This window comes from Hypanus sabinus, chromosome 3, assembly GCF_030144855.1.
Source record: "Hypanus sabinus isolate sHypSab1 chromosome 3, sHypSab1.hap1, whole genome shotgun sequence".
NCBI classification, from domain to species: domain Eukaryota; kingdom Metazoa; phylum Chordata; class Chondrichthyes; order Myliobatiformes; family Dasyatidae; genus Hypanus; species Hypanus sabinus.
Genome location: NC_082708.1, coordinates 59,028,326 through 59,039,458, shown reverse-complemented (window position 1 = coordinate 59,039,458; position 11,133 = coordinate 59,028,326). Strand labels below are relative to the sequence as shown.

The 11,133-nt window shown below is 42.6% G+C and overlaps 1 protein-coding gene across 10 annotated transcripts in view; it reads left to right on the top strand.

The window, feature by feature from the left end:
* The window catches only part of LOC132391364 (neuronal PAS domain-containing protein 2-like), a 122,156-nt gene that overhangs the window by 44,563 nt on the left and 66,460 nt on the right, over positions 1 to 11,133 (top strand). For 8 of the 10 annotated variants that reach the window (XM_059964442.1, XM_059964441.1, XM_059964440.1 and 5 more), the window contains one exon: positions 5,972 to 6,025. In XM_059964442.1, coding sequence (XP_059820425.1) covers positions 5,972 to 6,025 — 54 coding nt within the window. Of the gene's footprint in view, positions 1 to 3,799; positions 3,871 to 5,971; positions 6,026 to 11,133 lie in introns of all 10 variants that reach the window. The other 2 variants (XM_059964443.1, XM_059964444.1) reach the window with 1 other exon arrangement.

The window sequence follows — 11,133 nt, the reverse complement described above, 5'->3', positions numbered from 1 at the left end:
AAGAAGAGCAGTAGATGTAGCATATATGGATTTCAGTAAGGCACTTGATAAGGTACCCCGTGCAAGGCTTATTGAGAAAGTAAGGAGACATGGGATCCAAGGGGACATTGCTTTGTGGATCCAAACTGGCTTGCCCACAGAAGGCAAAGAGTGGTTGTAGACAGGTCATATTCTGCATGGAGGTCGGTCACCAGTGGGGTGCCTCTGGGATCTGTTCTGGGACCATTACTCTTTGTGATTTTTATAAATGACCTGGATAAGGAAGTGGAGGGATGAGTTAGTAAGTTTGCTGATCACACAAAGTTTGGAGGTGTTGTGGATAGTGTGGAGGGCTGTTAGAGTTTACAGCGGGACATTGATAGGATGCAACACTGGGTTGAGAAGTGGCAGATAGAGTTCAACCCAGATAAGTGTGAAGTGGTTCATTTTGGTAGGTCAAATATGATGGCAGAATATAGTATTAATGGTAAGACTCTTGGCAGTGTGGAAGATCAGAGGGATCTTGGGTTCCGAGTCCATGGAGGCTCAAAGCAACTGCGCAGGTTGACGCTGTGGTTAAGAATGCATACGGTGCATTGGCCTTCATCAATTGTGGAATTGAATTTAGGAGCTGAGAGGTAATGTTGCAGCTATATAGGACCCTGGTCAGACCCCACTTGGAGTACTGTGCTCAGTTCTGGTCGCCTCACTACAGGAAGGATATGGAAGCCACAGAAAGGGTACAGAGGAGATTTACAAGGATGCTGCCTGGATTGAGGAGCATGCCTTATGAGAATAGGTTGAGTGAATTGGCCTTTTCTCCTTGGAGCGACGGTGGATGAGCGGTGACCTGATAGAGGTGTACAAGATGATGAGAAGCGTTGATCTTGTGGATAGTCAGAGGCTTTTTCCCAGAGCTGAAATGGTTGCCACAAGAGGACACAGGTTTAAGGTGCTGGGGAGTAGGTACAGAGGAGATGTCAGGGGTAAGTTTTTTACTCAGAGAGTGGTGAGTGCGTAGAATATGCTGCCGACAACGGTGGTGGAGGCGGATACAATAGGGTCTTTTAAGAGACTTCTGAATAGGTACATGGAGCTTAGAAAAATAGAGGGCTATGGGTAAGCCTAGTAATTTCTAAGGTAGGGACATGTTCGGCACAACTTTGTGGGCCAAAGGGTCTGTATTGTGCTGTAGGTTTTCTATGTTTCTATACATACATACATACATCGAGAACATGAGACAAAGAGTCCTTGAAGGTGAGTCCATAGGTTTTGGGAACAGTTCAGTGATGGGGTAAGTGAAGTTGAGTGAAGTTTTCCCCTTTGGTTTAAGAGCTTGATGGTTTAGGGTTAATAATTCTTCCTGAACCTGGTAGTGTGAATCTTGAGGCTCCTGTACCATCTTCTTGATGGCGACAGTGAGAAGAGAGCATTGCCCGTGTCCTGACGGTGCTAGATGATGTATGTTGCTTTCCTGTGACGGAGCTTCATGTAGATGTGCTCATTGATGGGGGGGGAGCTTTACCCGACGTGGATTGGGCCGTATCCACTACTTTTTGTAGGCTTTACCCGTGATGGTTTTGGTTGTTGGAGGCTAGTCTGCCCAGCTCAGAGCTTCATTGCAAGAGTTCTCAGGATAGTGTCTTCATCCATCATCTTCAGCTGCTTCATTAATGTTCTTCTTCCAAAATAATGTCAATATGGGAGTGTACATTGTGTTACAGAAGGTTTACAAATCCTCAGAAAATGAGGCATTCCCTGTAGGTGATGAGATCTAGATGGCGATTTGGTAAGTGCCAGAACAGTTAGGGTAGACAATAAATTCTGGCATTGACAATGATGCCCACATCCTCACTGGAATGAATAAAATAAGTGCTACGTTGAGAAGGGAGGTGACATTGACCTCCTGCTGTTTTACCACCATTTTCACTTCCTGTTGTGCGTTCTTCCCCCATTGTACAGATCTGTAACACACTATTTGAAACCCCCAGTGTGGCGACTTATGTGCCCATGTCCGTCCTCATAGGGTGCAGTTATGTGATATTACATGATGTTCTTTTTAACTGTGTCTTCAATAGACATCATAAAATAATCCCTTGCCACCACCTGGCTTTCAATAGGCATAGGAAGAGGATACATTGTGGATGAGGGAAAGCAGTCTGTAACTTGGTGCTCCCAGACTCAGTACATGCTCACTGCAGGGCCACGTCAATTATGGAAGCAGTCCCATTCCCCATTCACCTCAGCCTTGCTGGCTGATTCGCTTACTTCATTCCAAACCTATGGTGTTCATTCTCACAATTCCACGTCACTGCTGCTCACAGTCTGCAGTAACTACTTGGTAATGGGAATGCAGCTTCCAAATGTGCAGAAAAGATAACTGTTAGTTTTTTTTTTGTTTTAAAAAATTAACAAAAAATTTAGAAGTACCCTCAGGAGACCTCTTTAAAGCCGGGTTTACACATGTTAACCACATGGGAAAATACTGTGTTTGCAATTTATTTTATAATGTCAGCTGTGATAAGAATTCTGCTTTTAAAATGGAGACACCAGGCTGCATCATGTCGCTGATCACATTTGTCTTTGGACACTAGTCGGTGATGTAACTGAGTAACTCAGAGAGAGTCTCAGAAATCTGGGCAGGAATGGTTAATTCTGAATACACATATTATTGTTGTCATTACCCAATTAGTTGCAATTTATTATGGATACAATTAGATGATGCATTTGCCTTACGCTTTAATAAATCAGGTTCCCTCTTCCTTGAAACTTCAGCCACCCACATCATGAATCCTCTATCAGTCAAATCTTCCCCTTCACACCCCAAACCCCATCTTTCTGGTTTCCACAGGGACCACTCTCTGTAACTCTCTGGTTTGTTCATTCCTACTCGCCCATTTTCCCCTCTCCAGGTAATTTCTCCTGTAACACCCATTCCTCCACCCCTCCCTCACCACCATCCAGAGCCAGAAACTGCCCTACCAGGTGACGCCACCATTCACATCGACCTCTTCTGATCCTGGGTACCGCATTTGGTTCTCTCAATGTACATTGGTGGGACCAAGCGCAGACTAAGTGACTACTTTGCCAAGAGCCTGTGCTTCATCTCTCTTAGCCTTCTGGAGCTTTAGGTTGCTATTTTAAATCTCCACTCCATTCCCACACTGGCATATCTTTCTTCAGCTTTCCCATTGCCAGGGTGGGGTTAAACACTAACTAGTGGAACAGCACTTCATATACCAGTCTGCAGTATGCAGCCTGATGCCTGATGGCATGAACATTGGATTCTCCAGTTTCAGGTAAACTGCTTCTAGCCTGTCCCTTTGTGGTCTACCTAGTTCCTTCCACATTCTCCAAACTCCCATTGCCATCTCCAGCCACTCCATTTGCCCACCACCGATAAACTTCATGGAGTCCCTTCCCCTGTTGCTCCTTTCAGTCCAAACAAATGATCTTGATGCAAAATGTTGACAGTCCATCTCCCTCTACAGATGCCGCCTGACCTGCTGAGTTCCTCCAACATCTTGTTTGTTGTTTCAGATTCAGAATCTCTTGTCTCTCCCCCCGAACCTAATTAGCTGCAGTTTGAAAGGACTGGATTGTTGCTGAGCTTTCAAAATGGACCCTACAGGTGGATGTGTGTGACTGAGCAGTTAAGGGTCCCTGGGCCTTGTTTCAAACTGCCACAAGCTGGAGGCTGTAGCAGTCAGCAGGCCACTTACGGCTATTTCGTGTTTAACTCCTAAAATCAGTCTGTCGAACGGAATTCTAAATGACTTTTAGAAAAAAAGCAAAATTGTGTTTCTTTGTGTTTCGTCAGAACATATAAAGATTGAATAGGAAGAAGATGGTGGAGTGAAATTGACTACTGGGTGGTGAATTCAGTTGGATGTAGGTGAAAACATCAAACACAAACTCTTTTACTTAACCAGATTTTGATGTTAAAAAGAAAAGATTAAACACAGAAAATGAAGAGATGCACAGAGTAATTTTTTCTAATCATATGGAAATTTCTAGACTGCTCCTACACTTTGAAACAGTTGGACTATTAGCTGGATCTGTCTGGAGAACAAAGTAATCTACATGTAAGAGCACTTTGTGTAAGAAAAAAAAGGAGAAAATCTTCTAGGAACATGTAAACTGCATCAACAATAGAGCTGTGAATGCGATTGAGGGTTTAAATGCAAAAACAAAAATAAATAAAATTTAGGTAAATTTTCTGCTGTTCAGACTGTTGAAAATAGAAATAGGATAATATTCTAATATAAACATGAGGAACTCTGCAGTTGCTGGAAATTCAAGCAACACACACAAAATGCTGGTGGAACGCAGCAGGCCAGACAGCATCTATAGGGAGAAGCACTGTCGACGTTTTGGGCCGAGACCCTTTAGAGATTTAAAAGTGGGAGGGGGAGGGGAAAATGCGAAATGATAGGAGAAGACCGGAGTGGGTGGGGTGAAGTTGAGAGCCGGAAAGGTGATTGGCAAAAGGGATACAGAGCTGGAGAAGGGAAAGGATCATGAGATGGGAGGCCTAGGGAGAAAGAAAGGAGGAGGGGAGCACCAGAGCGAGATAGAGAACAGGCAGAGTGATGGGCAGAGAGAGAGAGAAAAAGGAGGAGGAGAAAAAAACCTGAATATATCAGGGATGGGGTAAGAAGGAGAGGAGGGGCATTAATGGAAGTTAGAGAAGTCAATGTTCATGCCATCAGGTTGGAGGCTACCCAGCCGGTATATAAGGTGTTGTTCCTCCAACCTGAGTGTGGCTTCATCTTGACAGTAGAGGAGGCCATGGATTGACATACCAGAATGGGAATGGGACGTGGAATTAAAATGTGTGGCTACTGGGAGATCTTGCTTTCTCTGAGGGACAGAGCGTAGATGTTCAGCGAAATGGTCTCCCAGTCTGCATTGGGTTTCACCAATATATAAAAGGCCACACCGGGAGCACCGGACGCAGTATACCACACCAGCCGACTTACGGGTGAAGTGTCACCTCACCTGGAAGGACTGTCTGGGGCCCTGAATGGTGGTGAGGGAGGAAGTGTAAGGGCAGGTGTAGCACTTGTTCCGCTTACAAGGATAAGTGCCAGGAGGGAGATCGGTGGGAAGGGATGGGGGGGATGAGTGGACAAGGGAGTCTCGTAGGGAGCGATCCCTGCGAAAAGCAGAAAGAGTGGGGGAGGGAAAGGTGTGCTTGGTAGTGGGATCCTGTTGGAGGTGGCGAAAGTTACGGAGAATTATACGTTGGACCTGGAGGCTGGTGGGGTGGTAGGTGAGGACAAGGGGAACCCTATCCCGAGTGGGGTGGTGGCAGATGGGGTGAGGGCCGATGTGCGGGAAATGGGAGAGAAGCGTTTGAAAGCAGAGTTGATGGTGGAAGAAGGCTTTGATGGCCCTCCTCACTGTACCTCCAATCTCCGTATCACCTGCAAGTTTGTTTATCCAGTTTGAACTGATGGTTATAGCTACTTCACAGGTTTTTGGAGCTCGGGTAAGACCAGCTGTACGGACTTTGTAATCGGGCTTTGGAAGCTTGGGTAGGTTAGGTGAAGAAATGTTCTCTTCGAAAAGAGGGAACGGGAGGTTTTGCATCACTTAGTTAAGTGGCAGTGAGAGGAATAGCTATTGACATTATGTAAAACATCAGTCCAAAGAGGCAGGTGCCACTGTTGAATATATTTCAGATGATCTCATACATTTGGTCATGGGTAAGTCTATCATCAAATCCCATCTCTCAATAGTTACACTAATAGCCTTTCATATTGTACTATAGAGTTAAAATAATTACATTTATAACCTTTACAGTGCATCATCGGTGAGGGACTTCAATTACAAACCTATGAATAGGAAGCAAAATACATCTGTTGGTTGATAAGTGCCAATGATATAGAATATTGTCAACATTCCTTTAACCATGTATTAAAAATAAATCAATGATTTATTTCAATCTGCATTGATAGAGAAGGATAACACAATGTTCATTTTATAGGGACCATTTTGTAGAAGAGCTAATGGATGAAGATGACAAAGACAAGGCAAAGAGGTGAGTTTTGTTTGACTTTTAACGTAATAAAAAAAGGTAAGCATGATAGTTCAAACTGTTTTACTCCAGAATTGAGTTGGATTATTTGTGTACACGATTTAATTTCCGTCTGTCTTTTGGTCACGTGATACTCTGATCCATGAAAGACTACTTTGGTGGATGAGTAAATCAGGAAATATAATGACAGTATCATAAGCCTTTAAGAATCTTACCATATAAATTATACTTAATAGCAATAGGAATATTAAAATGAAATGGCTGATAAATTGCATGAACATATTTTAATATGGAATTAAGCTTCACTAGAAAAGTGATAGCTGAGTGCTGGGGCATATTTAAAATTTCTGTAGGTTAGTCCTGCAGGCCATTTGTCTTCTCATCCATGTATTGCAAAACACAGGTTTATTACAAAATGGTTCTGGTCCAATCAATATGTTAAATTAATTGTTTTCTTACTCGTTTAGTGATAGCCACAAGCAGTATACACCGTTCAAGTAAATAGTACCCAATCACATTTTGCTCTTCCTAGCAAAAGGAAATAGAAGGGTCTTTGGTAGCCTTGGACACTACCCAACCACAACTACAGTGTCTGCTCAAATCAATCCAGGAAACCAACGGTTCTGAGGAGAAAATCAATGGCTCAAAGATGGGTATGGGAGTCCTGATGAAGGGTCTGGGCCTGAAGCGTCGACTGTTTACTCTTTTCCATAGATGCTGCCTGGCCTGCTGAGTTCCTCCAGCATTTTGTGTGTGTTGCTCAGATTTTCAGCATCTGCAGATTTTCTCCAGTACATGTGGGGGAAATGGATTTGAATCCCTGAGACATTGCATCAATATTGGGGAAGGAGGAAGCTTTACCAATGTGATGGCCTCCAGCTGAACCACGTTTGGACCAGGATCCTGGTGAACCTTGTGGACAGGGCTTTAACCTGATTAGTAGGTAGTGTTCAACAGTTTGGAAATCTGAGGAAAAACAACAAGTGAAGGAGAATGAGGAGAGGTTACAAAATTCTTAAGAATAAAAGAAATAAAATTTTAGGAAGGGATAAGAATTTAACTGAAGGTGTTATATTTGAATGCACACAGAATATGGAATAAGGTAGATGATCTTGTAACACAGTTAAAAATTGGCAGGAATGACAGTGTGAGCATCACTGAGTCATGGCTGAAAGAAGATCGCAGTTGGCAGCTTAAAATCCAAGGATACACATTGTATCAAAAGGGCAGGTAGGGGGCAGAGCTGGTGTGCTGGATCTGTTGGTAGAAAATGAAAAAAGTGAAATCAAATCCTTAGAAAGGAGTGACACAGGATCGGAGGAGCTCGAGTGGTTTTGGGTAGAGTTAGGAAACTGCAAGGGTTAAAAGACCTGATGGGATTATATAAAGGCCTCCAAAAAGTAACCAGGATGTGGAGTATAAATTACAATGGGAGGTAGAAGAGGCATGTAAAAAGAGCAATAATGGTCAGATTGCTTTTAAGGAAAAATGATGCCTGACAAATCTGTTGGAATTCTTTGAGGAAGTAACAGGCAGGATGGACGAAGGAGAGTCAGTGGAAGTTGTTTACTTGGATTTTCAAAAGGCCTTTGACAAGGTGCTGCAGAAGAGGCTGTTAAACAAGATAAGAGCTCGTGGAATTACAGGAAAGATAGGGGCACACTTCCTGTTGACAGGCACTTTCTGAAAAATGCCATAACACAAAAGCAAACAGCTTTAACACATTATTCATTGCCATATCAATGTTTTTAACAATGATAGTTATACATATAACCATATAACAATTACAGCACAGAAACAGGCCATCTCAGCCCTTCTAGTCCGTGCCGAACGCTTACTCTCACCTAGCCCCACTAACCTGCACAGCCTATAACCGTCCATTCCTTCCCTGTCCAAATACCTATCCAATTTTACTTTAAATGACAAAATCGAACCTGCCTCTACCACATCTACTGGAAGCTCATTCCACACAGCTACCACTCTCTGAGTAAAGAGGTCCCCCCTCGTGTTACCCCTAAACTTTTGCCCCCTAACTCTCAACTCATGTCCTCGTGTTTGAATGTCCTCTACTCTCAATGGAAAAAGCCTATCAATGTCAGCTGTATCTATCCCCCTCATAATTTTAAGTACCTCTATAAAGTCCCCCCTCAACCTTCTATGCTCCAAAGAATAAAGACCTAACTTGTTCAACCTTTCTCTGTAACTTACCATAGGTGCTGAAACCCAGGTAACATTCTAGTAAATCTCCTCTGTACGCTCTCTATTTTGTTGACATCTTTCCTATAATTTAGTGACCAGAACTGTACACAATACCCCAAATTTGGCCTTACCAATGCCTTGTACAATTTTTACATTACATCTGAACTCCTATACTCAATGCTCTGATTTATAAAGGCCAGCATATCAAAAGCTTTCTTCACCACCCTATCCACATGAGATTCCACCTTCAGGGAACTATGCACCATTATTCCTAGATCACTCTGTTCTACTGCATTCTTCAATGCCCTACCATTTACCATGTATGTCCTCTTTTGATTATTCCTACCAAAATGTAGCACCTCACACTTATCAGCATTAAACTCCATCTGCCATCTTTCAGCCCACTCTTCTATCTGGTCTAAATCTCTCTGCAAGCTTTGAAAATCTAATTCATTATCCACAACTCCATCTGTCTTTGTATCATCTGCATACTTTTTAATCCAGTTTACCATCCCATCATCCAGATCATTAATGTATATGACAAACAACATTGGACCCAGTACAGATCCCTGAGGCACACCACTAGTCACTGGCCTCCAACCTGACAAACATTTATCCACCACTACTCTGGCATCTCCCATCCAGCCACTGTTGAATCCATTTTACTTCTTCAATATTAAAACCTAAAGATTGAACCTTCCTAACTAACCTTCATGCAGAACCTTGTCAAAGGCCTGACTGAAGTCCATATAGACAACATCCACTGCTTTACCCTCGTCAACTATCCTAGTAACCTCTTCAAAAAATTCAATAAGGTCTGTCAAACATGACCTTCCATGCACAAATCCATGTTGACTGTTTCTAATCAGACCCTGTCTATCCAGATAATTATGTATACCGTCTCTAAGAGTACTTTCCATTAATTTACCCACTGCTGACATCAAACTCACAGGCCTAAAATTGCTAGGTTTACTCTTAGAACCCTTTTTAAACAATGGAACAACATGAGCAATACGCCAATCCTCCGGCACCATCCCCGTTTCTAACGACATTTGAAATATTTCTGTCAGAGCCCCTGCTATTTCTACACTAACTTTCCTCAAAGTCCTAGGGAATATCCTGCTAGGACCCGGAGATTTGTCCACTTTTATTTTCCTTAAAAGCGCCAGCACTTCCTCCTCTTTAATCGTCATAGTTTCCATAACTTCCCTACTTGTTTCCCTTACCTTTCACAACTCAGTATCATTCTCCTTAGTGAATACCGAAGAAAAGAAAATGTTCAAAATCTCCCCCATCTCTTTTGGTTCCGCACATAGCTGTCCACTCTGATTCTCTAAGGGACCAGTTTTATCCCTCACTATCCTTTTGCTATTAATATAGCTGTAGAAACCCTTTGAATTTACTTTCACCTTACTTGCCAAAGCAACCTCATATTTTCTTTTAGCTTTTCTAATTTCTTCCTTAAGATTCTTTTTACATTCTTTATATTCCTCAAGCATCTCATTTACTCCATGCTGCCTGTATTTATTATAGATCTCTCTCTTTTTCCAAACCAAGTTTCCAATATCCCTTGAAAACCATGGCTCTCTCAAACTTTTAACCTTTCCTTTCAACCTAACAGGAACATAAAGATTCTGTACCCTCAAAATTTCACCTTTAAATGACCTCCATTTCTCTATTACATCCTTCCCATAAAACAAATTGTCCCAATTTACTCCTTCTAAATCCTTTCACATCTCCTCAAAGTTAGCCTTTCTCCAATCAAAAATGTCAACCCTGGGTCCAGTCCTATCTTCTCCATAATTATTTTGAAACTAATGGCATTGTGATCACTGGACCCAAAATGCTCCCCAACACATACCTCTGTCACCTGACCTATTTCATTCTTTAATAGGAGATCCAGCACTGCCCCTTCTCTAGTTGGTACCTCAATGTATTGCTGCAAAAAACTATCCTGCACACATTTTACAAACTCCAAACCATCCAGCCCTTTTACAGTATGGGCTTCCCAGTCTGTGTGTGGAAAATTAAAATCTCCCACAATCTCAACCCTGTGCTTACTACAAATATCTGCTATCTCCTTACAAATTTGCTCCTCCAATTCTCGTTCCCCATTAGGTGGTTTATAATATACCCCTATAAGTGTTACTACACCTTTCCCATTCCTGAATTCCACCGACTTAGTCTCCCTATATGAGCCCTCTAATCTATCCTGCTAGAGCACAGCTGTAATATTTTCTCTGACAAGCAATGCAACACCTCCCCATCTTGTCCCTCTGATTCTATCACACCTGAAGCAATGAAATCCAGGAATATTTAGTTCCCAATCACACCACTCCTGCAACCATGTTTCACTAACAGCTGCAACATTTCCAGGTATCAATCCATGCTCTAAGCTCATCCACCTTTATTACAATGCTCCTAGCATTAAAATAAATGCATTTAAGAAACTCTCCACCTCTTCCTCTCTGTTTATCACTAACGGTGCAAACAACTTTACTATCTTCTTTTTCTTCCTTCTCCCATATATCTGTTCCTACACTCTGGTTCCCCTCCCCTCTTGTATTTAGTTTAAATCCACTGGAGCCTCTCTAGCAAACCTGCCTGCAAGAATATTTGTCCCCCTCCAGTTCAGATGTAAACTGTTCTGCCGGAACAGGTCCCAACTTCCCTGGAAAACTGCCCAATTATCTATAAATCTGAAGCCCTCCCTCCTGCACCATGTCTTCAGCCACATGTTGATCTGCACTCTTACTATTTCTAAACCCACCTGCACGTGGCACTGGTAGCAATCCTGGATTGCTATCCTGGTGGTCCTGTCCTTTAACTTGGCGCCAAACTCCCTAAACTCACCTTTCAGGACCTCCTCACTCTTCCTACCCATGTCATTGGTCCCTACGTGGACCACGACT